This window comes from Microtus oregoni, unplaced genomic scaffold (genome assembly GCF_018167655.1).
Source record: "Microtus oregoni isolate MIOR12 unplaced genomic scaffold, Mior012 000025F_ref0000491, whole genome shotgun sequence".
Taxonomy (NCBI): Eukaryota; Metazoa; Chordata; class Mammalia; order Rodentia; family Cricetidae; genus Microtus; species Microtus oregoni.
In genome coordinates, this window is record NW_024543084.1 from 22,651,570 (window position 1) to 22,678,929 (window position 27,360).

At 45.3% G+C, this 27,360-nt stretch overlaps 1 protein-coding gene across 9 annotated transcripts in view; it reads left to right on the forward strand.

The window, feature by feature from the left end:
- Dennd1a (DENN domain containing 1A) overlaps positions 1–27,360 on the forward strand; it is a 543,784-nt gene that overhangs the window by 464,249 nt on the left and 52,175 nt on the right. For all 9 annotated transcript variants that reach the window (XM_041675232.1, XM_041675224.1, XM_041675226.1 and 6 more), the window contains 5 exons: positions 16,979–17,083; positions 17,422–17,509; positions 19,380–19,420; positions 21,424–21,495; positions 22,769–22,825. In XM_041675232.1, coding sequence (XP_041531166.1) covers positions 16,979–17,083; positions 17,422–17,509; positions 19,380–19,420; positions 21,424–21,495; positions 22,769–22,825 — 363 coding nt within the window. The remainder of the gene's footprint in view (positions 1–16,978; positions 17,084–17,421; positions 17,510–19,379; positions 19,421–21,423; positions 21,496–22,768; positions 22,826–27,360) is intronic.

A 27,360-nucleotide genomic window follows, 5' to 3' on the forward strand; every position in this document is an offset into this window, starting at 1 on the left:
CTTGCAGATGTGCAGTAGGCTTCCCAAAGCCCAGGCCATTGAGCACAAGTACGTGCTTACCAGGCCAAGGGGATGAGACTGGACATTGTCTAGAATGTTGTGTTTAAGAAATAATAATAGATAGTGAACCAGGCATTGTGGCTCACATCCATAATCCCAACACTAGGAAGCCTGGGGCAGGAGAATTGCTAAGAGTTAAAAGCCAGCCTGGTGTACATAGTGAGTTACAGGCTAGCCTCAGCTATAAGTAATATCCTGTCTCCAAAAACAAAATAAAAACAATGTCTGAGTTCCATGTCCTAAAAGTTGATGATGCATTCCTAAGCCACCATAAAAAAGCAGAATCCATTTAACATAAGAGATCCACCTACACAAGGCCTTCTTGGATCATTCCACCCCTAAATAGTAGAGAAGAGAATGCCTGTCATAAGCCTGAACGAAGTGACTGACCATCTAGTAGTAGAGTGACTGACAGAACCTGACCCACTGTCCTGTGCTTATCACAGAATCAGAGCTGAGTCCCTTTAGAGCAGAAATAGTGATGGCCGCTGGGCAGAGGTTAGAGAAGCCATTGTCAATAGCACCCAGCTCCCCTGCCCCGGGAGGATAGCAAGAAAGTGTCCATGTACCTTCTGTGGGGTCAGTTTGTCCCCACCATGTTGCTCTCTTGGCCCTGTTTCTTGTTCCCACTCTTGCTGTGCCTGCTCATCACTCTGGTAAGTTTCTGGTTGCCACCCCACCCCCTCCGTCTCCACCACTAATAGCTGCTGTTTAGCTCAACCGCACATATTTTAGCCTCATAATTCTTCCTCCTGAATCAGCCTCTGCAGATTCTAATCACCTCACTTTTTCTTCTTCCCTGATTTCCCTCCAATTTGGAGATTCAAAAGAGGTGCTTCCCTGCATGAACATGCTGTGATTCAATTTGAAAATAAATTCCTCCTGGCAGAAGCCATCTTTCTAAAGAGTGACATTTAAGACTGACAGTGGACAAGATTATAAACAGGTTACCAATAAGAAAAAAAAAATCCGCATTAAATGCATTCTGTGAAATTTTTAAAAAGATGTGTGCATGTGTGTGTGCTCATGTCTGTAATTGCAGCCTTGCTGGGGCACCGTCTGCTAGAAGAAGAATTCAGGGACCATGTGGGTCTCCTGTAAACTCTGTTGGTTCTTTCACTCTACTGAAAGCCACTTCATTTCATAAGACTCCCTCCCATAAAAAGAGTGGGCAGTTCATTCAACACACCCTGTGTTCAGTCCTGCTTTGTAGGCCAAGTCATGTGCCAAGCACCCCATAAATGAAGAGCTCATGTCCTTGAGGGAAAATAGGAATAGACAAGTACCTGATATGATATCATGAGAGCTCAAGGAAGACCCAGTGCAGCTGTGGGAAAAAGGACATGTGGAGGCCATGATGCTAAACTTGATTTGTAGGATGAAGAGTGCCTAACCTGATACAGAAAAGAGGAAGGGCTTTCCAAACCAAGGGAATAGTGTGAACTGGAGTAAGGGACTCTAGCACAGCATGAGGTACAGCTTACAGGAAGCTGAGAGAGCTAGCAGGAATGGAGGCTTCAGGTTTGCAGGGGTAAGGACATGGTGGGGGGAGGGGAAGGGGAAGGGGGTGCTGGCGTACCCTAAAAAAAACGGCTTCAGAGCTTGTCACAAAGGCAGGGTAGAACTTAAGCTGAAGCGATGTTCAAAGCCCCTCTCAGGTAAGGAGACAGCAGGAGCAGAAGCAAGCACCCCAGAGAAGAGGGCACTTGTAGCTACTAGGGCAGCCAAGGAAGAGGCCTGGAGCAGACCTGGACAGTCAGGCAGAATCAGGAGGGCCTCAGGATAAGAGCCTTGGTGTGCAAGATAGCCCATCTCCAGGAGTAGTTGTTACCTTTTATCTCTTCTAAAAAGCAAGAGTGTTCAGTTCTTAAGCCCCAAATACCAGCTCCTACTTGGAGACTTGGGAGCTTCTATCCTGAAACCAGGCAATATATCGCCTGTAAAATTAATGTTGCTGACTTCTACCTTCCCCAGTCATCACTTCTAAATAAAGCTCTTTCTAGGATTTCTTGGGATGGTCTTTTGATAGTTTCCTGCCAACCTACCAGTTACCATGTGGCAGCTTCTAGAGGGAGGTCATGGAACCATCCAGACCAAACCCTGGCATCCACACCCTTCCTTTTGGCACCTTCTCTTTTCTTTCTTCCAGACTAACCAAGGCCAGAGGGAGGGGAAGGCAAGATACTCAGCCTTAACTCCCACCTCTGGGCTCCCAGCCTCCTGGCCAAATGGGCTGCAAGCTTCAGGAATTCCAGTGTCCTCTTCCAGAGGTGTGTTCAGTCAATAAAGCAACCACCTTAAAAAGTTAAAGTGTCATCAAAAGAATTGACATCACAGCCACTGCTTTTTACAGTGTTCTGGGATTCAGCTGATGATGGGCAGGATTGAGAAGAATGATGAGGATGTGATTGGAAAATCTTCAGGTGTCAGTTTTCTTAACTGCTCCTCTCATCAAGAACAAATGAGGACTGCTACTTTTTTTTTTTTTTTTTTCGAGACAGGGTTTCTCTGTGGCTTTGGAGCCTCTCCTGGAACTAGCTCTGTAGACCAGGCTGGTCTCGAACTCACAGAGATCCGCCTACCTCTGCCTCCCGAGTGCTGGGATTAAAGGCGTGCGCCACCACCGCCCGGCGACTGCTACCTTTTGAAGGGTAGCAGGTGACAGAGAAAAGATTAGGCTTGCCTGATTGGGAACCCATCCCCACCTGCTTGTTACAGGGACTTGGGCAAAGGTGCTAGACATTTCAGAACTTTATTTCTGGATCTCTAGGCACCCTCTCATGTCTGTCAAAAACACTGTTTACTTGGGTGGTTGTCCACATTCTAGGAGAAAGGAACCTAGACTGGCTTTGTCCTGACCATTGCAGTTCTTTCAAAAGGCCTGACTCATAGTAGATACATAATAAATAGTTTGTAACTCACTTTTAAAAATTACTATCATTTTGGGTGGGGGTCAGAAGATAGCTTACAAGAGTAAGTTTTCTCTTTCCACCATGTAGGTCCCAGGGATCAAATTCAGATCATCAGAGTTGACAGCAAGTGCCTAAGTTGCTGAGTCTCTTGCTCACCCAATAACTAACTCACTCCATTAGCAATAAATAAATTAAATTAGCAGAATGCCATTTATGGCCTCCCCTCAATTGTTGATACCTGTTCTGCTATCACACTTCCCCTGCTGAAGTTCTGGCAGGTACTGTCATCCTATGGGCTTTTCCCCCAAGAATTTCATAATGAAAATTAGAAGACACAACACACAAAAGTAAGTCTTTTCTGTAACATACAGGCAAGAATGTTTCAGTGAAAAGCTGCATACCTGCCATGTAGATTACCTGCTCACATTTCCATATCCATGCCTTGTCACATGCTCTGTTGGAAATGTGGCTTGGTGGTATATCCTTCACCTAGTATGTATTAACTCTCAGCACTGAAGAAAAGAAAACTTATATTATGCATGTATGAATGCACTGTATCTTTATGCATTTCAGCAGAAGACCTTGGAATCCTTCCCCAAAAAGCATTTATATTGGCAACTAGAATAAATACTGTTGGAATATGACTAGCAGGCTCTCACTAAATCTATTATCATTATCATTGTCGTCATCATTATTAGTAATAAAGGATGGTTGTAGTGATTTGATATTTTCAAAGGTTAGGCACTGCTCGCCACATTGTGAGAGGAGCTGTCTTTTTCTAGCATCCAAGCTCATCTTATTCCATGGGCAGGGAGGTGGCCAAAAGTCCAAATACCATATACCCCTAGGCACAGACTTTCACCCCATTGCCTGGATGCTTATGTCCCTGACAAGCCCTAAAGGCCTTTTGAAGGCTCAGTAATGTGACCATAACAGTTTCTGCAGCATGCAGTCCAGTTTGGTTCTCTAGGTTTGCTCCATCCCAGGTCTCAAAGGGTCAAATGAACAATCACTGAAGGGATTTGGTGCATGGTGACAAGAGCCAGGAGTTCAAAGGCAGGTTCCAGGAAGTCAGAACCTGTGGCTATCCGACAGACCTTGGGTAGGGCTAATTCTTTCTGTATCTCCCTAGCCTAGAGCCCAGGCTGTAAAAGACCTTGTGAGAACCTACCCAGGATTGCGGTATTTCAAAATTATATGAGTAGCTTTGTGGAGGCTAAGCCATGGCTCAAGAGTGTATGAACAAAGCTTCCCTGGGTGAATGTGCATGGGCCAAAACTTCTAAGTGATCAGCAAATGTTAATTTCCCACCCAAGTGAGGAAACAGAAGTATGAGAGCCTGCAGCTTGACCAAGGAACATGGGGTCCTTAGAGCATCATTGCAGATCAGCTGACCGTACAAGTAAACTCTTGAGGCCACACTTATTCAAGATCTGCCTATCAGCATTCTGGGCCTTAAAGCAAATCTGGGTTCTCTACAACACTGTGACAGTGTTTATGGGGAATTTGGATCAGTAGAAACCCCTGTCGCAAAAGGAAATTCCTGCTAACTGCTTATCAAGACACCTCCAGTTATTTCAACCAGGGTCCCACAGGCAGTCAGAGCCTGCAAGGCCTTGAACTTCCCAGTGGAGTGGCATCAGAAGTCACTTCCCTAAACGATTGCTTCACTACATGTGTAGACACTGAAGTGTGCGTGCCACTCTGGCATTGTCTGGGTAAATCATAATTAATATTTACTTAAAACAATCATTAGTCTCTGCTGGATGACATTAAACCCATGTTTGCAGTATTTTTAGCTAGGCCTTTCCCACACCTGCAGTTGGCAGGCGAGTGTGTGGCAGCAGGAGCCCCACAGTGCTTCATAAACAAGCCTGGACACCTGGATGGGCCATACTGCTCACCACTCAAGCAGCCGGCTAGGACTTCAGACAGCCTGCCCCCCACTTTACTAGTGGTATCCTTCCTTCCTTTATGTCCTAGAATCAGAAACAGAACACATATCTCTTTAGTTGATGTGGCACCAGTGCTCAGACTACACCCACAGAAAAGGTATGGCTTTTCCTGGACCATGTAGAATTTCTCCAGTAAGGAAAAGGAGGGTTGTAAGGACAACTGTGATGAAATCTTAAACCTTCCATGTACACTGTTTACTTTAAACTATATAACAACAACATGGCAAGGCAGCTCCTCTCAGTGCCTTGCTTTTTCAAAAGAGAAAACCAAACCCCGTCTAGCTGAACCTGTGCTTTCCACTGTCCTGCTCAGCCTCAGTTGTATTTGATCAAATCAACAGGGGAGTGAGAGGGAAACTAACTGTACTGAATGCCTCTGGTGCTGGGCAGTTTGCAGCAGGAATATGCTCACAGGAGGTAAGAGTGAATATTCTCCTTATACAGATGGGTCAACTGAGGATTTAGGCTTTAAATTCCCAAGTTCTTAAGCACTATAAACAAAATTTAATCCCCAGCCTGATTCTCCAACAGGAAACGTATTCCCACCTTACCAAGAAGATTGAGAGACATTAGACATGCACACAGCCAATAGTGTCTGCTTTTGTACAGACCCTAAGATTTTGTTATTTCCTTTCTTCCCAGCTCATGTGAATGATCTGCTTAAATAATTTTAGGTTTGAATTGTCGAGATGGCTCAACAGGTAAAGGCACTTGCTACCAAGCCTGATGAGCTAAATACAATGCCCTGGACTGAGTAATAGGAGAGAACCTATAAGTTGTCTTCTCGCCTTCACACTTACACAGACACACCATACACACAATCAATATTTTTAAAAACTAGTACGTAGTCAGATATGGTGGCACATGCGTTTAATCCCAGCACTCAAGAGGCAGAGGCAGACGGATCTCTGAGTTCTAGGCCAGCCTGGCCTACAGAGTGATGCCCAGGACAGCCATGACTGTTACACAGAAAAACCCTGTCTCAAAAAGAAGAGGTGAAGGAAGGAGGGAAGGGGGAGAGAGAGAAGAAGAAAGAAGACAAGTAGAGCTCTGTGAGTTCTTATCTATATAGGTCAGCCAGGGATATGTAGTGAGACCCTTTCCATATATGGAAAGCTTGAGGTTTTATTTAAAAAGCAATTCTTTTTAAGTTTAAGATCTGTTTAGCCAACTCAAAACTTGCCATTATAGGAATAGCTTAACATTTATCAGGAATTTATAATTTTTAGGGCTCTCCCATTATTATTGCATTACTCCTTTAAAAAAATCTGTGAAGGTGGCTATTACAGACTCCCATTTCACAAAGCATTAAACTGAATTTAGAGTGGCCAGTAGCATGCCCAAAGCCAGTGTAGGTAAAATAGGAGCACAGATCCCCACACACTGCAAAGGATTGCATACTCTACTAAATAAGGCCACAGAGTAGGGAGTTTATACACTCTGTATCAGGAGATTGGGCAGTCTTGCAACAGGGGAGTCTGGCTTCAAGGGACCCTTTGTTAAAGATGGTGACATATCCTCACTTGCACCACAGGACCAGGCTGCAAGTTGAAGTGGGAGTTGAGTATGTAAGTAGTGGTGCCCAAACTGATCTGTGAGAAAACTGGTGGATGGAACATGTTGTAGTAGGAGGCCGCTTGTTCACTCCCGCCTGCCCAGAACTCAAAATAATCTCACAGAAACTGTATTAATTAAATTACTGCTTGGCCAATAGCTTAAACTTATTTCTAACTTGCTCTTATATCCTAAACTAACCTATCTCCATTAATCTGTGCATCGCCATGTGGCTGTGGCTTACCGCATAAAGTTCCATCCGGCATCAATCTTTGGCGGGGCTACATGGCTTCTCTGTGACTCTGCCTTCTTTCTCCTAGCATTCAGTTTTATTAGTTTTCCCCACCTACTCTATCTTATCACAAACCAAGGCAGATTCTTTATTCATTAACCAATAACAGCAACACATATACAGAAGGACCTCCCAGACCAGGAGCAGATAGAAATGACTTTACATTGGGGTTGGAGAGATGCTCAGCAGTCAAAAGCACTGGCTGCTCTTCCAGAGGACCCTGGTTCAATTTACACCACCCACAGGCAACTAACTACTATCTGTAACTCTAGTTCCAGAGGATCTAACATCCTCTTCTGGACTCCTTTGGTACAGACATCAATGCAGGAAAAACACATGTATACATACATACATACATACATATTTTAAAAGTGGCATTCCATTATGAAAATTATCAGTGAGGGCATGTGGGGTCTGGAGGGGAGCAGAGCTGGCATTTTTTGGCCCAGCAAATAGCTAAATAGCCGCCCATCTGCTCTCTGTCAGAATATGTTAGGAGTGCATCTGGATTGCTGCCCCAGAGCCTCAGCTCCAGGCAGGTCATGTGGTCGTCTCCACGACAACTCCAGGAGCGCTGGAAACTGCTGCACTTGGAGCCAGATGCTGCTCAGCACATGTGGTCTAATTAGCCGGGGTTCCCTGCCTCCTCTGCCACCCACCCCTCCCAGCACAATCACTTTCTCCTTTTTCCTGCCTCCCTCCTTCCCCTGTTGTCCTGGCACTGTGCAGGGAGCTAGAGATTTTTGGGGGAATCAGACATCCCTACCCGTGAGGAAGATTCCTGGTGGGGTCGCTGACAGGCATCTAGGTAAGGCCATGACTAGACACAAATGCTCTTGCAATGAAGACCTTGGGTGTCCAGGACCCACAAGAGGTCCAGCAAAGGCCATGACAAGTGTCCCTGGTCAGCTAGACCTTTGAGTTAGGCTTTCAAAGGCATGAAAAATCCCCAGCAGAAGATGTGGCACATGAAAGAGCAGGAGTCAGTGGAACCTTCTGGAGAGTTGTAGTTTGCTCTGGTTATTAGAACACAGGGTACTTGGGGAATGAGGAGCTTGGCTGGCAAGCAGGCTTCTCTTGCCCCTCTGAACTTCACTTGGTGCTGCAGGCACTGGTGGCTGCTGTGGAATGAGGCTCTGAGTAAACAAAATCCCTTCAGGGAGTTCCTGGAAATTCTACCTAGGACCTTTCTTAACTGGGTAGAAAATGCTTGGGAAGGAGTAGTCAGAACATGCTAAGAAGGGATGTTTTTTTCTTTTGAGCCAGCATCTACCATCTTGAATCATCAGCTCTCAAGAAAGTGTGCCCAGTGAGGGAGGAGCCACAGTCACCCATACCTGATGTGCTTGCACAGCCCAGACACAGTTCCTGCTGCTTCCTGCCCCTACCCACTCTCTGCTCACACCTTCCTCCTACTCCACCTGGCCCAGCCCTGCCCCTTGGAGGTACTTTGCTATCATATCACCTCCTTCCCTTAGAGCCCTTCCTATGTTTTCCAGGCAACAAGATCATAGGTATTTGCCGAAGGGAGATTACTGGAGTGCCTACCTCAAACATGATGGCTAACCTCAAAGGAGAGCCATGAAGGACATTACTGGTCCCTTGCATATGCTCATAGGTAATAGCACTTTAACAAACATGCCATTTAAGATAGCGGATATGAAGTAAGGGATCTCCCCCTTGTACACCTGAAAAAACAGGCTTAGAGAGATTCCCTTGCTTCTCTCCTTCTGGAGTTCTGGGCTGCACTGAGCCCTTCTGAGCCTGAGAGCCCAGGTCATCCAAACCCAGCACCCAGAAACACTGGACTCATTAACTGGATAATGACCATAGTACACAGAAAAGGGCAGCTTCATTTGATTATTAGCGGTCACTTGGATTTCCAGAAACACAGAAGAAAGCCCTGTCTGAACAAATGAGCCTTTTCTGAGAGTTCTGCAGTGCCATGGGAGAAATCTGGGCCTGCGGCTCCTTCTATTCTGTAGCCCTGGGCCAGGCACACTTCCTCTCTCTGAAGGATGTCCCGATGAAGAGCCTGTCTCCATTGAGCTGTCACAAGAAGCCAGTCTTCAGCCAAGGATCATGCATGGGATCCTAAGCAGATTTGCACTCCAAGTAGCTATTGTGAGAGTCCCTTTTTCCCTGGCTCTTGTTTATTCTTGCTTCCAGAACCCACCATATACTGGGTATAGATTGTGCATGAAGTGAGAGCTGCGTGCAGTAGAATTAATGTGTGAAATAGGCAGAGACCCGCCAGAACTTAGGCATTGTTTCCTCAGCTAAGCGCTTGCATGAATCACTTTCAATCCCCACACCGCTGGGAAGCAGGGTCTCCCATCTCACCCATGAGAAACCATTGCAGAGGACTTAGGGACCTGCCATGAATTCCAGACATCATAGGTGGTGGATCCTACACTCTTTCTCCAGCTTCTTCCATTGCTACATCTTCATGGAGTGCTGATGTGGTGATCTGTTTCTCTGTAGAGCCAGGAAAGACCTCATAGAAATCCACCCCGTCTCTGTGTATAAATGACAGACGTCAGTGTTAGAAACTTCCTTGAAGATTTTACAGCCACCCAGCTTACAGAGGAAAAGAAGCAAGGCCAGGCCAGGTGTGATCCCACACATGCTCTTTACACCTCACAGAGCTGCGAGAGGGGTGACAATGAGTGGAGGAGCCTGGGATTGATAGCAAATTCCTGTGGTTCAGACTGTGGACACTATTGAATGGACCCCTCCAATGTCTATGTCACCAAGGGACTAGTGGTCACTCCTGCTCCTTGCATGACTCGGGGGGGCTTCTTTTGTTTTATTCGCCATGTCCCTTTGCCTTTTCATATTTGCATGACAACTGCCAGCACTGGCTGCAATATTGATCTTCCATCCCAGAAACCTATGAGACCCTCAAACCTATCCCCTCTTAAGTAGGCTTTCTCAAACTATGCTTTTCCCACCCCACCAGGACAGATCTTCATCTCTACCCTGTGTAGGGAAGCATTAAAATGTTACTATGTTATCCCAGATCTGGCTTCCAGTAGCCCTGAGTTGATTCTGGCACTGCCTAGCTGTCAAAACCACTAGATGCTTGATCCTGAGATCCCTGTGTGTCCCATTTGGGTTCCACCCTGGGAGAGAGCTGTCACTGTGTTGCGGAAATGAGCCACCACTGTTCTCTGGACATTAATCCACATAATGACTCCACCACTCAGAGCATTAGGTAGAGACTGCTCTTTGCACTGTATCAGTGAGAAGTTAGAGGCTCCAAGAGGTGAACAGCTGCATCAAGCATAGTGGAGCCATAGCCTATTTAGCATTGCTACCCTATAATCCACCTCTTTGGATTACCTCTAGAGCAGCTCCAGCTAGGTGACAAATAGAATCATGCTATTATGTCTCTTTATGCAAGAGAAATAATACCATGTTATGTGAGCCCAGATCCAGGTAGATTTTGCCTCTGAACATTGGCCAGGTCACTGCCCAACTCAGTGACCTCAATCAGGTAACCTCACCTAACAGAGCCTCAGTTTCCTTCTCTGTGAAGTAGAGGTGACCATAAAACCTACTTCACAGGTTACCACAGAAAATAAACAGGGTAAAACATGTAAAACCAGCCAACACTGGTGGAGTGCTCAGCAAGCGGTAGTTGGGTTTAATCAGTGCACCTGCTTTCCTGCAAGAGCTGATTCCCATCTGCATGTCTTAGGGGAGGAAAATCTTGAGCTAGTATGCACGAAGACCAACCTCATTGTGTCTCCTCTGCATCCACAGGCCTCCCTGCTCATCTGCGTTCCTGTGCTAATCAGAATTTCCTGACTTCTCCCTGTTTGTCTCCGTTAATGCTGAAGGAAGGGGCTCCTGGCACAGATGAGCTGAGGCATGGGCCGACGCGCCTGTGATTTGAATGTCTTTACTATAATCTAGCAAATGTGTGCAGGGGGCCTCTGTCAATACTGGGGCTGTGGCCAGAATGGGCAAATACCAGCAGCCTGGCCATCTCTGCCCCACAAATCATTTGAGAAGCCCTGGTTGGGCGCTCACATTTGCCCTAACTTAAAACCATCCGAACAGCAAGGCAGCTTCACAAAGGAGACATTGATTCTTTGTTTAGGGCTAGTTACAGGGATGGGAGTCACACCTCAGCTACTCCACACTTGCTGCAGAAAGCTGTCTTTATCCTGTCATTCCAAGGGTGACTTGACCCAGCCGTATCAGAGTCATCTGATTGACTGTGCAGTGATCTTCACCCCTCTATCTGCCTCATGACCTCATTGTGTGCTGTGCTTGGACTTGAGCCCAAGAGTCATAGACTGGAGATCCCTGAGACTTTGAGCTAAAGGCTTCACCATGAATGTTCCTTCCTCATGAGATGGGAATTATATGTGAAGGTCTTGGCAAGGATGGGACAAGCTTGGTTGGCACAGATGAGACCTCAGCTGGCATAGGCCCCTTCTCTCTATGCTCATGCTGCCAATGTTACAGCAAGGGAACCCACTGCTCCTCTCGCCCTTCTTTTGTCCCTGTGTTCCAGTAAATAAAGATTTGGGAACTATGCTCCACACCACAGGGGAAGTCACATTGGTCCCTTGGGAGCTGCCCAGATGACCTGTGAAGAGTAACCTTCAGACCAGCATTAAAACAAAATGGAGCTGTCACACATTGTGTTTGCTTCTTGTCCTTACTCTGAATATGATAGGAAAGAAAGAGACAGAGCGAATATGGCCCCTCTTCCTTTCTGATCAGTAAGGCAGAAAATGTGTGGACTATACCTATATCAAGAAGTAAAATTAAAACAGCTGAGATGCAGCATTTCCATGAACTGATGAGAACACAGGAACTAGAGAGATGGCCCAGTGGTTAAAAGTGTGTAATAATCTTCCAAAGGCCCCGAGTTCAGTTCCCAGGACCCAGTCATGTGCACATACACATAATTAAAAATAAAATCTTTAAAAGAAAGAAACACAGGTGCATGTACCAGCTATGAAATACAGTGCCCATCAAATTTATTATTTTTTTTAAAGCCAATATCACATGGTATAAAATTGAACAGCAAAAATCATGCTAATAACTAAACATTGATTCCTTCTTTACTTGGAGTGTCAGTATACTATTGTATCTAAACACCAGGATGGATCTTGAAAAAGAGAGAGAAGGAGGGATGGAGGAAAGGAAGGAGAGAGGGAAAGGAGGAAGGGAAGAGGGGGGAACAAAGGAAGGAATAGATTTTAGAAGCATTTTATTTTCAAGAGTGTTCATTTTACACTGGTCCCTGCTTGTCACAGGCAAGACCAATCTCTACTCACTATTATTTGTGGGAAACTCATTGTGGAAACACCCTCTGTGATGATCTGTTTCAGTTTTCATTTTGACACTGTGAGGGACCACTATCACTATTATCACCAATGAGGAAAGACAGATTAAGTTACCAGAGATTACTTGACTGCCAGGCAGGTTAGGGTTTAAGGCCTTTCAAATCCATGACATGTTCACTCTTTACCATGTTGAGTTGCCTTACAGAGACTAAATGGAAAGCTTCAAGTTTTCGTAAAGGTTCCTTTAGCAAAAGCAGTCCTAGCCCTCTGGTGTATCAGGTGCCACTCCACACTGTGGTTGTTTGTTCCCTGAACTTGGCGGAATTCCTTTAAAATAACTGACTTACTATTAGGGAAATTTTCAAGCCAATACCAAATAAGCAATCACCTTGTACCCTGCCATGTTCTGTTGATTTTTTAAAATCATAATTAAGTTTTTCATAAAATTTCCCATCTTAGCCATTTTATAATGTAGTCCCATGTCCTTCAATACATTCACATGGGTGTACAACCATCTCCATCTCCCAAACTTCATCATTGTCTAAATCTGAAACCCACTGAACAGCTCTTCAACTGCCCCTGGCCCCCATTCTACTCTTTTCTCTATGAATTTGATCACTCATAGTTACCAGTCTTCTTGACTGTCTTGTTTCACTCAACATAGTATCATCAAGGTGCATCCATGCTGTATCATGAGTCAGATTCCTTTTTAAGGCATGTGTAACATATATAAATACCACATTTTGACTCAACAGATAAAGCACCCACTGCACAAGCATAAGGACCTGACTTTGGGTCCCCAGATAAAGTGGGGCCTTGCCACAACCCTGTCATCTCATGACTGAAAGGAAATACAGCCGGATCTCAGAGCTTGCTTGCCAGCCAATGTAGCTAAAACAGTGAGCTATCGTTTGATGAGAGACAATATAAAAAGTCAGGTGGAGAGAGACTAGCAATATAAGCAGGTAAAGGCACTTGTCACTTATCTGTTTTTAATCACCAGGATGCAAAAATAAAGTGGAGAGTCATTGAGGAAGTTGCCTGATGTCAACCTTCACATACACAGAAACACTGCCCCCACCCCGCCCTGCATACACACACAAATAGCATTGCCATGGTCAGAATATTCTCCCATTCTTATATGGTCTATACCTTCATCTACTTCCCACCTTTTACCTGGTGTTTGTATGATCTGTGTTTTATATTTTCATTCTTCTTACCCAGAACCTGGCTTATAAAGAGTGTTTTTTTTTTTTTGGTTTTTTTTTTTTTTGGTTTTTTCGAGACAGGGTTTCTCTAGCTTTGGAGCCTGTCCTGGAACTAGCTCTTGTAGACCAGGCTGGTCTCGAACTAAAGAGTGTTTTTTAAATGTTTGAATATATAGAGATGAATCTTGCAAAAATAATGGGTTTTAATTTTAAATAAAATCTATAAAAAGGAGACTTCTCTTCTTGTCTTATGTTCAGTAAAATTGATGTTTTTGATAACAGTTAAATTTGTTAAGAAACAGAGGAGTTAGCAGGACAAAGAAAGTAGTTTGAAGATCCTGGTGGGGGTTGTGTTTGTACACCAGTACTGAAGAAGCTGTATGGATGAAGCCATTATTTCTGGAAGATTCAAACCTTTGGCGTCACGGGCTTCACCTGCAAACAGTGATTTAACTCATTAGTGATCGACTTTTCGATTGATTCCATATGTCAAGAAGACAGTCCAAGAGGGAACACTTGTCTTTTTGTAACAGAGGCCTTGATGGGGTTGAGCAGCTATATTTTACTGTTCTTGGGGTCATAGATGGAAAAACTCTTTACTAATGCCATCTAAGCACAAATGCTCATGGCCTGACTCCCTGGAATTAATGTTGCCATCAGCAGGTTGCCCCAGTGCCTAGAGTGTCACCTAAGAAGACAAACGGTCTAATCAATCAAATAAGAGAACTAAACCAGCAATGCTTGCAATTTTTGTAAAGAAGAGAATTAACAAGAGACTGTCTATAGTTATTGAACTATGGCGCAGTGGAAGCCATGACAGCTGTAGGGCACAGGTATACAAAGTGGAAGGAAAGAGCTCTGTGTGCTTACCCTCGTCCTATAGCAGGGATCTTCACTGAGCCCTTGCATATCTCCCAGGGGGACTTATGTCTGAAGGGCTGGTGTTCTGCATCCTGAAGGTTTGTTAAGGAAACCCTTGATGCTGCGCATCTAAGACACATCTGTGGGACATCTCCAGGAGCCCACTAGTGAAGTGTGATCATTGTCAGGATCTTGGAAGGAGTGTCACTCCAGGGGATGAGTCCTCTGTGATTGGTTCTGGGCCAAGGTTCCAGGTACAAGTGGACAGTTCATCTGAGCAACTCTAACACCCTCCACTCTGAACACAAGCACCACTCATCCCTCATGGTATCCCAGACTTCTTTACCAAGACAGCAGGGTCTGTGTCACACCAAGGCCACAGGTCCTGCAGCAGGAACCAGGGTTGAGCTCATTCTGTGGTTGTTTAACTCACATCCCTGCACTTGTAACTAGAGCCCAGGTTCTACAGTGACCCCAGAGGATGTGGAGATATGTTCAACAAAAACTTGCCCTTGTAGGCTCCTGGTCAGAGAGGATGCTGGGAAAGACTGTTCTAGCACTCATGGTAATGGTGTCTGGTAATACCAAGCAAGGGTGAGTGACTGCCACACCCAGGCTTGAGTCAGGCAGAAAGCAAAGAAAGTAAGGGTAACTATGGAACAACACAGCATATGTACCAGAAGGTACTTTTGTAAAAACAGATGTGGAGGAGCAGATACAAAGGGACACAGAGGAACCATCCTAAAGGGCTACTCACCTGGCCAAAGACGAAAAGTTTCCCCATCTTCTCCCACACAAGACCCTGGTGTGTGGTATGTAAAGTTCTGCAAACAAGTGTATCTGTTCACGGGAATCACAGTATAAAGGACACTGTATAAAGTATATAATGGTCATTACATGAAGGCTGCACCTGGGCAATTGGATTCCTGAGTAATATGGTGACATGATTGAACTTTGGCCAGAATTGATAGGAACCAGAATGAGTGAAACGGGACAGAGAGCATGAAGATGAACCCCCACCACAGCAGTCTGGGCCTATGCCAGGGTCATGGGGGGCAAGCAGTGAGTATGTGAGATCCCTCCCAGGCTGGGCAGGAAGGACATTGGAAGTCTAACAGGTCAGTTGTGGATCAGTGAGGCTCTGACAACCAAGAAAGGGAGGCAATGATTTGGATGGATTTGGGCATCCATAACTGAGAGGGTGAGTGCCAGATACGGAGTAACAGGCTTTAGAGGGCTAGTGAGGTTCTGGGCTGGTGATATGCGTCAAAAATTGTCAGTGTGTATAAAATCCTAGAGCGAATATGGCCCCAACAGTGAGGAGAAAGGCTTGAGGGGGTGAAATTCTCCCTGGACTTGGTTTGGTGGAGAAGGGCCAGTCCATGCCAAAGTAACATGAGCAGCTCTAACTCCTTTTCCAGGGACCAGCAGTGGCTTCTTCCTCTCACGTGCCACACAGTTAGCAGTTCCTCCCTTGCTTCAGCTGCCAGGTAGCTCCAGAATAATTCTGTGACTTAAGTTTAGAAACTGCATGAGAAGCAGCACATCCAGAACTATTTCTAAATTATTTCACAATGTGTGTGCCTCTCAGCAATCATTTTTCTTATTTGTTGTCTTGGACGCTTGCAAAAGTGCCTTAAATCCTTTGTAAACTTGAGGAGGGTTTAACTATAAAAATACATTTTTCCATTCTCATATTTCTAGGCCATCCTTGCAGCCTGAGCAGTGAGGCTGCCCAGTTGCTGAGTTAATATTGGCTAGATTGAAGCAAAAGGAATTCTTGGAACTTAAAGGAGCCAGACAGTAAATTTAACACGTAACTCATTAAATCAGGATAAAAGCGGAGCTTCAAACATCCTTTTGTTTGCCACCAAGTCCATGAAAGGAGGGAGTGCCCTAACACAGCTTGAGATGTAAAAGTGAGATCTTTCATAATCAGGGATGCAGACCAAAATTAAAGACATGTCTGCATAGACAAGTGCTGTAAATGAGTTCAAAGAAAGAGCGAGGCGTTGACTATACAAGACCAGGATGTATGTTTGTTTGTTTTAAAACTTAGAGCATCATTTTCTTGACTCAAATGTACTTTGTGGACAAAAACTTACTCATCAGATAGCTTAAACACAAACTTTTGCAGGTGGTAAATTTTATTTTTGATCAGCCAGTATTTCGTAAATTATAACTTGCTATAGGTCAAGCTAGTGGGGGCCAGGCATGGTGGTGCACACCTGGAATCCCAACATTGAGAAAGTTGAGATAGGAGGCTCACAAGTGTAAAGACCAGCCTGGTCTACAAAGTGAGTTCCGGACAACCAGGGCTACACAGAGAAACCCTGTCTCAAAAAAAAAAAAATCAACAAAAATAATAATCACTTATAAATGAGTTTAAAACTATTTTCCCCAGTTGGTACCTGAGAAAAGGCCACCAAGCACCAGTGTTCTCAGTGTCACCCCTGTCCATCTCTGAAAGGTTCGTCTCTGCCTTATCAGGGCCCCTTCAACATGGGGTGCCGACTGGCTTCAGGGTTCTACCCCTAAACATGGCAGGATACATTTGGAAATCATCACACTGGCAGGCACAGTGCTAACTTGCTCTTATGATCATCAGTGTTAGGGACGGGGTGAATTGGGCTGCCCAGCTGAGCTTGGTTGTCAGCCTCGCCTTCTAGTCTCTATGACTTGGGGTTTAATTCTTCCTAAAATAGCTTCCTCGACCATCAACTAGAATGACCGGTGATAGTACGGAATAAAGGAATAGGCAGATGTGAAAACCTGCAGAAGGGATGTTGCCTGCCTCTTACCATTATGTTCTTTCTCCATTTCCCAGGAAGAACCCATCACCTTCAGTGAGGAAGCCTTCGTGTCCCACTACCGCTCTGGAGCCATGAGGCAGTTCCTACAGAATGCCACACAGCTGCAGCTCTTCAAACAGGTACCCAGCCTCTCTTGCCTGTGCCAGGTCTCTAGTGGGTATTTCTGTAGCTGTCTTCACCTTCAGCACTAAGAATGAGGGAAGGGAGGAAATGGGCCAGGGGAGAACTCAGGGGCAGGGCTGGTGTAAAAGGGGCATCAGGTTCCTGACAAGTCTTTGCCTTGCAGTTTTCTGAGTTAGAAAAACACAGCCAGCATTTTCAAGAGACTTGTGGTTTTTAAAGGGCCTTTCCCATCTTGAACAACTTGGCTGATCTTGAGGATAGACCTTAGTGCCCAGTTGGATGGCTCCCCTGTTTATAGACAAGCTATGGTGTGTTTGCTTTTTTTTCTTTCCAGTTTATTGATGGCCGTCTAGACCTTCTCAATTCTGGTGAAGGTTTCAGTGATGTTTTTGAGGAGGAGATCAACATGGGCGAGTATGCTGGTAAGACGCTGCCCATTGCGTTCCTGGCACAGATGGGATTGTTTTCTTCTTCAGGAGAGGGCATGGGGAGACAGACTTCAACCTTGACCTTGGAAGAGTTGGGAAATTCCTCATTGTTTTGTGACAGGATGCACGTAGTTTAGCCATGTGTAGCCTCTGATCCCAGAGTCATTACTCTCCTAGGTAGAAAAGTCTGGCAGAGTGTCATGGCCAGCATGATGCAAGGGACACTTAACCAGATTCTGAAGTAGGGCAGCTAAACTCAAATGGGGCCCCTGCCTCATTGTTAGTTGTGACATCTGGGCCAATTCATGTCCATTTTCCAGCCATTGTTCTCCCACTCCTACACTGACAGTGCCACAGATTACTTGGCAGGACTTCTATAGTGAGGAAGTGAGTTATGAGCAGCATTGCACAGTACCCCAAGACAGTCCTGATCATAGTGTCAATGCTCAACACATGTTTCTGTGTAGCATGAGCATCATCAAGTTGTGCACAGTGATAAGTAGTCCCAGCCATGGGAAGGCTGAGGGGAGATCACTTGAGCCCAAGAGTTGGGACCAGCCTGAACAATACAGTGAGACCCTTTCTCAGACAAACAAATAAATGAAAAAAAAAATACATCATTGCTGGGTGGCCAGTCTCAGAGGGATCATCCTCTCATTTTTCAGTGGAAGCATCTGGGGCGTGTCAGTAATGAGCATCTCCTGAGTCCCAATCTGGCTTCTTCTTCCCACACACCACTGGTTCTATCTTTGATGGCAGAGATGACAGTACATACACGTAGTTTCATGAAGTCAAAATAATGATACTGTTTTACTACTAAACCTGTCCAGTCTGGGCTGTGCTGATGACCTGAGCAACAGTGCACAAGCTCACAGAGGCAACTTCACATCCACAATTGTTAAAGCAGTACAGAGTCTCTGGACATGTAGACTGTCAACAAGCATTCCCCGAACATGGTACTCAGAGCTGAGTAAACAGTATGAGCACTAGCTTTGGTCCTTAGGAAAAGAGATAAACGACTAAGCCAAATGCAAATTAAACCAGTGCAGGCAGAGAGAGACTGAGTTGTGTGTGGTTGGAATCGAGCTCCATTGACTCTTATTCCACCATTCAAGAGCTTAAAGAAGGAGCAGACGCTGGGTCAAGTTCTGACCATGGCAGAGGGGTTCAGAGAGAAGACAGGCTCTGTATATTGCTGAAAAGTATCCTGCTGAGACCTCGTTGGCCCTCAGAATGCAACGAACAGGACTCACCCACAAAACCTGTCACCAGGAAAATGTACCAAAGGTAGCTTGTGTGTCCAGCAGGACTCCTACACTAGATAGTCAGCTCTGGTGACTCATGGTACATCAAAGAATATGAATGTGACCTGAGGGAGGAAGAAGATGTATGCATAGTGTCATGGGTTCAAGCTTCAATGCCACCTAACCTTGCACTATGCCATGACGATCAGAAGTTCAAGATCATCTTGGATGACATAGAAAGCAAAAGGCCAGCATGAACTACATGACACTCTTTCTTTAAAACAAAAAAATAATTGTAATAGAAAGAAGAGAATGACACTCCAGAGGATCTAACATTTAGCTGCCTGTTCTGTTCACTTCAACACAGATGGCAGGGGATGGTAGTTCCTCTTGGTCAGAGTGCAAGGCTATGCCAATGGAAGCATGGGATGGAGAGGCAGGAGCTTTGTACTGTGGGCACTGGTACAACTTACTGAGAATGAAAACCTGTGTCCTGACTCACTGCCACATGCTGCAGAGAGTAGCCTCCTCACCTTCCTAGACTGTGAACTTTCCAGTCTGTACAAGGGCAATTTAAAGAATTATTTGAATGGCAGCCTCTCTCCCTCCTCTTCCCCTAGGCAGTGATAAGCTGTACCGTCAGTGGCTGTCTACAGTGCGGGTAAGTGTGCCCCATTCAGAGCCACCCGCTTTCCTCTCTGCCTCCTGGTAGCCCTCTGCTCCTTGGCCACCTACAAAGCTTCCCCAAGATGCAGAACATGCCTTTCTCTCAACTGAAGATGCTGTTGTTTCAATGCCAGGCTACCATCCTATGGAAGAGACTAGAAGGAGACAGTCTCCCTTAATGGAAGACAAAGAGGCAGGAGAGCCTGCCAAGGCCCATGGAGTGATGTATTGTTCTAGAACATTTCCTTCCATGACCAGGCAGTTGTCATGATCACAGAGAAGCCAAAGATGTGTCCTCCTTGCTACCCTGCAGTGTCTTTCACAGCAAGAGCTCCTGGGAAAATGAAGAACATATCCCTGGGAGACTTTTCTTCACCTCCTTACTGCTATTGTGAACATCTTGTCGAATTGGGAGCCAGGTGCTCAGGGCTCCTTTGGCCTCTAAGGAGTCCAAATTTTACCTTACTTTTCCATGACTTTCTAATTGAGTATGTACTCAAGGCCTACTGTGTGCCAGGGACAGCTGGCCTCTGGGACTCCAGAGGGGGGCAGGTCCTGCCCTGGGGGAGCTCCCCATCTCGTTAGGGAGGCAGACACGTAAACAGGCAACTCCAGCATAATGTGATAAGTGTTCTCGCCTGCTGTGGGGCCAATCGCAGCTGCTGCCAAGCAGGTCCCGTGGAAGTGGCTGCAGTTGGCCAGAGTAAGCAGCTCCCCCATGAAAGACAGCCTTGTTCTTAGATGTCCAAACACAGCACTTGGCACATCAGAGGCAAGCAATAAGGACCTGTTGATTGATTGATAAAGGGAGTTTCAGTACTCCAAAGGACCCTTTAAACAGGGTTCTGAGGAATTTTGGAAGGCAGCATGGAATAGATGAGTAGGTGAAACTTTCCTGTTCTTCTACAACAAAGAATGCTTTCTAGGTCAAACTGTAATGTTTTTCATTAAAACTCAAAATCTTTAAGGCAAGCAGTTACCAACAATTGTGCTAAAAGTTGAAATAACAATTACTATCATCGACATTTGATTAAAAGTTTTTCAGAGCATAAACCCCTGGGCCTGGCATTCCAGGCTCTGTAATAGCCACTCCATGTGACCTTCCAACCTCATTTTCACCACAAGTCAAGAACCCCTTGCCCTCTGGAAGCATACCCATAGCTCCCACTTCTGCACTCCTTTATGTATTGTTTGCTACTCCTAAAAACATCAATTCCTACTATGTTCCACATTAATCCTCCCCTCGCCTCCTGCATGGCCCAGGTCAAAGGTTTTCTGTTCCAGAGTCCTCTCCAGTCTTCTGGTCTCCAAACTCCCAGTGCAGCTCCCACCATCCAGATGTTACATGAACCCTGATATGTCCCTCACCTACACACAGAGTCTGGTGGTCTTCAACTAAACCCTCCTGGCTCAGGGTCCTTACAGCCTTACAACATGTTACCAGGGTATGGTTGGAAATGGACTATGCACTTAGCTGCCTCCTAACCAGTGGACAGCCTTTCTCCAATCTTCTTTCCATACTCCCCAAGGAAAGTGAGGAACTATAATGCCAGCAGGTCCTGTTTGATCAGGACCCTGTTTTCTTCGGTAGCTTGATATTAGCTAGATAGTTCAGTTATGAAATATGACTGAACACTAGCTACAGTAGCTAGAAATTCTTTAAAGAGCTACTTATAACTAATAAGGAAACCCTTACCTCAGGTAGCCTGGACAGGAGCAGGTACTAAGCAGAACATTGAGCCCACTGTCTTCCCTTGACTAGTTATCGCGTGCCTCTTCCCCAGTCCCCACACCTGCTTACATACATACACACACACACACACACACACACACAGTCTGCCATAGCCCTAACTGACCCCATCCAGTGACCACCTGGGCCTGCTTCTCTTCTCACACACTCTGGAAATGTTGCCTGGCTTGATTAAAGAGAAACAGTCATTGTTGGTGCTGGCCCACTCTCTCTCTTGCCCACATCGCTGATTGACATTTTTATTACAGAAAGGAAGTGGAGCAATTCTGAATACTGTAAAAACAAAAGCTAACCCAGCTATGAAGACTGTCTACAAGTTTGTAAGTACTGGTCACAGTCTGGAAGCCATGGTGGGTTCTTTCATGTAACCTCTTTTGTTGTTCTTGTTGTTGGTTTTGGTTTGTTTGTTTTTTTCAAGACAGGGTTTTTTCTGTGTAGCCCTGGCTGTCCTGGAACTCACTCTGTAGATCATGCTGGCTTTAAACTCAGAAATCTTCCTGTCTCTGCCTCCCAAGTGCTAGGATTAAAAATGTGTACCACCACACCCAACACAACCTGATTCTTTAGTATATCAATATCTAGATTGCAGAAGTGATCACAGGGTGGCCATGCCATTTCTTAACAGTCTCAGTGTTCTGAGAATTGCTTGGCATTGCTGTTTTATGTGCATGGTGGGAGACCACCCCTCATTTCTAATCTCTCCATGTCAGGTTACATGTATAGTTACATAACAGGGAATGTGGAGACCAGTTGGGGAGGGCCTCTGTTTTATAACCATGACTATGTGCATGATGAGAAGACCCCTCAGTTCTGTCCCGAATTCTTCATCCTCTCTTTTAGCACTGCTCTATAAGAAGTACGCTGTGAGACTGGGGCCCACAGCAGGTGAGGGGGATCTGGCAGCTCCGGCACTTCATCTCTCACAAACCTCGAGCACTGTTCTTGTGGGTTTTTTCCTCCTTAATCATTTGACCCTGAGCTACACACATGGGTTGGCTTTGTTTTATTTTTATTTTTAATTGTATCAATGCTTCCTGTACTTAAACTCTGGTTACTATAGTGGATGGGTAGCCACCAGCAAAGATACACAAATCAAAACTGGCAGAAAGTGGAGGCCAGGGTGTCCACCAAAATGAAATTTAGGAAATGGCACTATAAAAACCTGGCAGCTACTGTCATGTTTCAACCCTTCAGCCTGGAGAGCCTGCTCCTGAGGCCCTGCCCTAGTAAGGTATGGTGGGTGTTCTGAGTCTTGTGGCAGGTAAAGCTGCTGTTCTTTTACTGGTACCTGTCACCACGCTGCCAAGGTAAATAATTATGGAGAGCACAAGAAAGGCCTGGGAAGGAAAAGAAGAAAAAAGTCTCTGCTGTCAAAATGCAAAAATGGAATCGCTGCAGCGCCTTTAAGGGATTTTTTTTTAACCTTTTACCTTTGTATTTGTTTTCACAGCCATTATATTTTCAATTTGATGATCCCATTTTTCCTTCCTTTTTCTAGTAATCAGAGAAGGTGGTTCATGGTGGACTGAAATCAAGCATAGACCCTGCTGGAAACAGAAAAGGAATCTTAACTTAAATTAATTTTTCATGCAGGCAAAAGATCATGCAAAAATGGGAATAAAAGAGGTGAAAAACCGCTTGAAGCAAAAGGTACTTGAAGTTCTTATTCAAAATGTATAAGCACCGTGTATGAAATGCGTGGCCACAAAAAAGTAGGATGTGATCAAGAGAGGGCTGTTTGATACAGTGTTGTTAGCACACTTCAAAATGCATTACCAGCTGTCCGGGAGTTTCACACTGTTATAAATATTCACAGACAAAAAAACTGTCTCCAAATAACATTAAGACTCTTTGTGGTCTTAAACACACAAAGGCGAGCAAGTTCAGAGTTACCACTGTCCCCTGCCCTGCCCCACCGGGCCTGGGGTTTGCAGGTGTCCTCCCCACCACCACCCTCTGCCATAGGTCTTGGCATAACCTAAACCATAAAAACATGTCCAGAGAAAGGACCCCTCTGGTTCTGGCACACACATGGTCCCTACACAAACATGCACAAAGAGTGAGCAGGAAGGGAATGTTGTGGTTCTCCCACCACACTGTACCGAATGAGAATAGCCTAGCCTATGTTTAAGGCAGTCAGGCAAACAGAGGCTCTGTGGTCCATCCGAAAAATTGCATAAAGTCACTGTGCCTAAAATTTCCCCAACCTGAGTCTACAGGGAGTGCAGCAAGGTGACCAGAGCAGGGACCTTTTTGGTACTGTTGCAATATGACCTCTGATACTGTGATTGTCACTCTTTGTTAAAGATGGGCCAGGCTAGGAGCTGTCACCCCGAATTCACAAAGCTGTGAGTGAAGTAATTGCCCAAGGCCACAGTGTGTGAGCCCAGCAGAAATAGGATTAGATCTCAGCTCTGATGGCCTCCACTGTCAGAATATTGCCATTCTCTACTGCCCAGTGTCCTCCCAAAGTGTTTTCTTTGGTGAAAGATGTCTGAAGTCATTTTACCCATATCCCTAAATGTACCATTATCTTGGCATTTTGTTTTGATTTTAAGTGAAAGTAGTTTCAACTTTATAACATCAGAAAAATCCTCATTAACTTGAAATGGGTCGAAGGAATTGATTCTTTTCTTTTAATTGGAAAATAATTTGCTCTGACTAAGCATTTAAATTCCTAGCTTCTCTGACAGTGAATTCTTAACAGCTGAAGTTCTCATCCTGTGATCTAAACCCTGTAACACAAATTCACACAGCCCCATGTTTGTCTGCTCATCCTGAAGACACTAGCAGCTGTGATTCTTTTGCTGGTTGTTATTTGCGTCACTAGTCATACCTTCTCATCTTCTGTCCCAGTCATGTGGACCTGAATTAGATGTGTCCAGATTGTAGGCTGGGGTTGGTTAGTATATTTCCTGAAATAGGAAAGGCATGGTTTCCCCCTCAGGCTCCAGACAAATGGCCTCATGGGTCTCATTGCTTCTGCTGACCATGAAGCCAGGGACTCAGGGACTGCCCTTCACAGTCTTTCCCACCACTCATGTGTCCGCAGCAGCCAGCGGAGCCCAGCTTCTCTCATGTATTTACCCAAAGGCTTATTTACACAGTCTAGATCATGTTCCTTCCACACTCCACCTTTTCCTTCCTTCGCAGACTCTAAAGCAATTTTTGCCCCTCCCCTTCTCTCTCCCCAGCCCACACCAGTCTCTTCAAGAATAGCTTCAGGAGATAATGTTCTGTAGAGGGTGTCAGCGCACCTCAGGTGACACAAATGGTAAAGGCATTTTATAGAAATGTGGCTTGTCACCACTGGACTGTTGACAGATCTATTAGTGCACCCTTTTCAATTTTCACTTCCCCTTCTCTCTTACAGATTTCCTCAGACTTGATATTTTGCAGTTGTTCTTGGAAGAGCTGTTTTGTAATTGAAACCCCAGTATTGTTCAGTATATATAGGCACCTAGTCTCTGGTGATCTCTAGCTCTTTTTCTTGAGCTAATTTAGGATATGGCTTCCCCTGACCTATCTCGCTGTAGTGGAAAATATTTCCTTGACTTTTTTCTTCCCCTTCCACCCACCCCTTCCACACTACATGGAACCTGTCGCTATGGCTCCCCAGATGCACCTAACACAGATATTGCAAGTTTGGTTTCTGCTATGAAATTGAGGCAGTTGCCAGCAAAGACCTAATTTTCCAACATGCTGGGTTGCCACCTTGCCCTCCTCAAACTCAGCATAGCAATGATGACCTTGCACATATAATCAAGAACCCAAGCTTGCCCTCTTTGCTCTTGCCTTGGGTTTGAATTGCAAATAGAGAATGTGAGGCTGACCTGAGGAGAGGTCACCACGGTGTGTGGAGGGTCCATCATCTCTAATGCGACTGAGCAGGTCCCCTTTCCCATCCCTTGTTCATTTGTGCTATAGATTTTTCAAAGCCTCTGAAACAGCTTTCAGGGTAACTGTGACCAGTGACAAGTGATTGTTCATAGATCCTATAGTGTGGCTTTATTCCACATCTGCTCTGCTTCCCCAGGGACAAAAAAAAAAAAAAAAAAAAAAAAAAAAAAGATGGAGAACATATTTCTCTGGATAAACAGAACAAAGTGGCCAAGTTCTGCTGTAGACTGGTCTCCTTTGAAGTCCTACCTGCTAAGAGATAGGAAGCAGAAAAGACAGATTTAAGCCATGGCTTCCTAAGGGGACCAGTGGCACTTCCCTGGGGGTATGTCCTCACCTGCAGAAGAAAGTCAACAAGTTGCATTGCTTCCCTGGTCCGGGCTGCCCAGAGAATGCCACTTTAAATCCAGTTGCTGCACCCACACCCTCTTCATCTGTTGGTACCGCTAAGACACACACAGAAGAAAATATTAAAGAAAATACTAAAGAATAAAATCTGTAAATTTTTTTTAATATTAAAATGCTTTAGCCAAATGGGCCCATTTCATAGCCATTTGGAAAGTTTCTAAATCTAAACAACAAATTGAGCTTGCTTAGTATCACTGTGACTGAGAGGAACAAACCCATAGTTGGCTTGAGTTTCTAGGCAAACACTTGGAAGCACACTGAAGGCGTGAGCAGGCATGTGGGGAGTGAGGAGAACAGGTAGACTCTTGCAGAACAGACACTTTCACACCTTATCACACAACTGTCAGCTCCCTGTCTGTAGACACATTAAAATATGCTGCAGCCTCGATCACTGAGACTCCAATTTGGCTACTAGTTTGATATCAATATTCATATTTTAATTTACATTTTCTGTTATGGGAAGTAGGCTAGGAATAGACAGGTACAACACAATTCTCAAAGAGGGGAATGTTTCTTGCATAGGCCACCCCTCCCGCTTTCCCCCAGTGGCCTGTCTTGGAGATATGGCATTTGGCCTTCTGAAGCCTACCAGAAGATTCAGTCTGATTGTGTAGGATATTAACTGTGTGGCCCTGAGGGCGTTACCAGCCCTCTCTGTTTTCCTCGTCCATTAACTAGGGACCATCTTAGAAGAGGCAACATGTTAACAGTAGAACTTAGCAGCAATTCCATGAGTGGGAGTGCATTATCTCCATTTTTTGGCCTCATACCTAGAATACACAGTCTGCCCAAATAGCCATGTGTGCACACACTGAGAGATGGCTGCCGTGAGACCACCTCCCTTTAAACTGCTTACATAGCCCCAAGAGGAATCTTTCCAGACATGGCTCTGACACAGCTACATTTTTTTGATTAAAGCCACCCTGTCCTTGCCGACCTCTGCCTGCCCAGCAGAGAGGGATGTTCTAGTTCCTTGGTGAGTGCTGGACCCTACTCCCAACTCTAGGTGTGAATGCCTGGCCTGGCCTTGCTTCTCTGCCTCAGGAAACCTGTCCCCAGCTCCTGCGAAGGCCTTAATGGCCCACTCTGTTCCCCTGTTGAGGCAGTGCTCACCAGGCCCCTGCCTGTTGGCTGATGCTCATCCATAGAGGAGGGCCGTGTGCTAGGCCTGTCTTCTCCACAGAGAGGTAGGGAGCTGATAGGAATAGAATTCTTCTCAGCTTCCTGTGCTCTGCCTAGTGATGGGCTTGGTGGAGCTCTCCCTGCCCGTAGCCTCGAGGCTCCTGGAAAGTCAAGAGAGAAATAACATCCCTTCCAACTGCATTTTCTTGTGGTGTGCACTGAACATGCCCCTCCTTCTAAAAAGATTCTTCTGTGTGTTCTTGTTTTAAATAGCCCATACATTTTATTGACTGGGCATACATACACATGCAGTCACACAACACATGCATGCATACACACACACATACTACACACACACACACAGTCACACAACACATGCATGCACACACACATACTACACATACACATGCAGTCACACAACACATGCATGCATATACACACATACTACACACACATGCAGTCACACAACACATGCATGCACACACATACTACACATACACATGCAGTCACACAACACATGCATGCATATACACACATACTACACACACGCAGTCACACAACACATGCATGCACACACACATACTATACACACACAGTCACACAACACATGCATGCACACACACACATACTACACATATGCATGCAGTCACAACACATGCATGCATATACACACATACTACACACACATGCAGTCTCACAACACATGCATGCACACATACATACTATACACACACAGTCACACAACACATGCATGC